This window comes from Manacus vitellinus, unplaced genomic scaffold (genome assembly GCF_001715985.3).
Source record: "Manacus vitellinus isolate BGI_N305 unplaced genomic scaffold, ASM171598v3 scaffold_25_pilon, whole genome shotgun sequence".
Classification (NCBI taxonomy): Eukaryota; Metazoa; Chordata; class Aves; order Passeriformes; family Pipridae; genus Manacus; species Manacus vitellinus.
The window spans coordinates 10,488,572-10,490,516 of NW_021939882.1; the positions used below are offsets into that span (position 1 = coordinate 10,488,572).

At 66.6% G+C, this 1,945-nt stretch overlaps 1 protein-coding gene across 1 annotated transcript in view; it reads left to right on the forward strand.

Moving 5' to 3' along the window:
* The window catches only part of LOC108639858 (protocadherin gamma-B5-like), a 9,314-nt gene that overhangs the window by 5,266 nt on the left and 2,103 nt on the right, over positions 1–1,945 (forward strand). The window contains exon 2 of the mRNA XM_029960211.1: positions 1–1,944. Within this exon, the coding sequence (XP_029816071.1) occupies positions 1–1,944 (1,944 nt within the window). The remainder of the gene's footprint in view (position 1,945) is intronic.

Consider the following 1,945-nt stretch of genomic DNA (forward strand, 5'->3'; position numbering starts at 1 on the left):
ACTCCATGGCCGAGGAGCTGCCCAGAGGCTCGCTGGTGGGGCCGCTGGCCCGGGACCTGGGGCTCAGCGCCGACGAGCTGCCGGCGCGCAAGCTGCGGCTCAGCGCGGACAAGCAATACTTCACGGTGAGCGAGACAAACGGGAACCTGTACGTGAGCGAGAGGCTGGACCGGGAGGAGCTGTGCGGCGAGTCGTTGTCCTGCTCCGTCAGCTTCGAGGCGCTTGTGCACAACCCGCTCAACGTCTTCCATGTCGAGGTGGCCATTGAAGACGTGAATGACCATTCCCCGTCCTTCAGCAAGGCTGCTCTGGACCTTGAGATCGGTGAATGGACGCTTCCTGCTGCTCGTTTTCCTCTGGAGATGGCTCACGACGAGGACGTGGGAAGCAACTCGCTGCTGACTTACCGACTCACCAGCAACCCGTCCTTCAGTCTGGCCTTGAAGGAGAGCCCGGACGGAAGCAAGCAGCCTGAATTAGTGCTGGAGAAAATGTTGGACCGGGAGAAGCAGAGCTCTTTTGAGCTGCTACTGACGGCAGTGGATGGCGGGGAGCCCATGAGAACTGGGACTGTTGAGGTTCGGATCAACGTGACAGATGCCAACGACAACCCACCCGTATTCTCGCAGGACCGGTACAGCACGAGCCTCCGGGAGGACGCACTGCCGGGTTCGGAGGTATTGAAAGTGTCAGCCACAGACGCCGACACCGGCACCAATGCTCATATCACGTATCATTTCGGCAAAATGCCGGCCAAAGTGCTTCAGAAATTCGTAGTGGATAGGGAGAGCGGGACAATCACACTGCAGGAGGCTCTGGACTTCGAGAACACGCGAGCGTTCAGCTTGCCTGTGGAGGCAAGAGATGGAGGCGGTCTGGTGGCACACTGCAAGGTGGAGGTGGAGGTGCTGGACGTGAACGACAACGCACCCGAGATCACCATTCTGACTGTGTCGAGTCCAGTGCCCGAAGACGCACCTGCAGGGACCGTAGTTGCCCTGCTGAAAGTGAGCGATCCCGACTCCGGCGAGAACGGTGAGGTGTCGTGCGAGCTGTCGGGAGAGGCGCCGCTGTCGATCGTGGCGTCGTCGGGCGGCTCATTCAAGGTGGTGACGGCGAGCGCGCTGGACCGCGAGCAGGCGTCCGAGCACCGCGTGACGGTGGTGGCCCGGGACCGGGGCAGGCCGGCGCTGTGGAGCAGCACGGAGCTGGTGCTGGAGGTGTCGGACGTGAACGACAACGCGCCGGTGTTCGAGGAGGCGTCGTACAGCGCGTACGTGCGGGAGAACAACCCGGTGGGCGCGCTGGTGTTGCGCGTTGTCGCTCGGGACTTGGACTCGGGCGCGAACGGGCGCGTGAGCTACTGGCTGTCGGGCGGCAGCGCGGGCGCGTTGGGCGCGGCGCCGCCGGTGTCGGTGGAGGCGCGGAGCGGCGCGGTGTACGCGCAGCGCTCGTTGGACTACGAGCAGTGCCGCGAGTTCACGGTGGCCGTGCGGGCGCAGGACGGCGGGTCGCCGGCGCGCAGCTCGACGGCCACGGTGCGCGTGTTCGTGCTCGACCAGAACGACAACGCGCCGCGGGTGCTCTACCCGCCCCCGCCGGCGGCGTCGGGAGCGGCGCCGGGCTCGGTGGGTTCGGCTTTCGAGGTGGTGCCGCGTTCGGCGTCGTCCGGGTACCTGGTGGGCAAGGTGGTGGCGGTGGACGCGGACGCGGGGCGCAACGCGTGGCTGTCGTACGAGCTGGTGCAGGCGTCGGAGCCGGCGCTGTTCCGCGTGGGGCTGCAGAGCGGCGAGGTGCGCACGGCGCGGGCCGTGTCGGAGAGGGACGCGGCCAAGCAGCGCCTGGTGGCCGTGGTGAAGGACCACGGGGAGCCGGCGCTGTCGGCCACGGCCACGCTGCACGTGGTGCTGGCCGAGAGCTTGCAGGAGGCGCTGCCGGAGCTGAG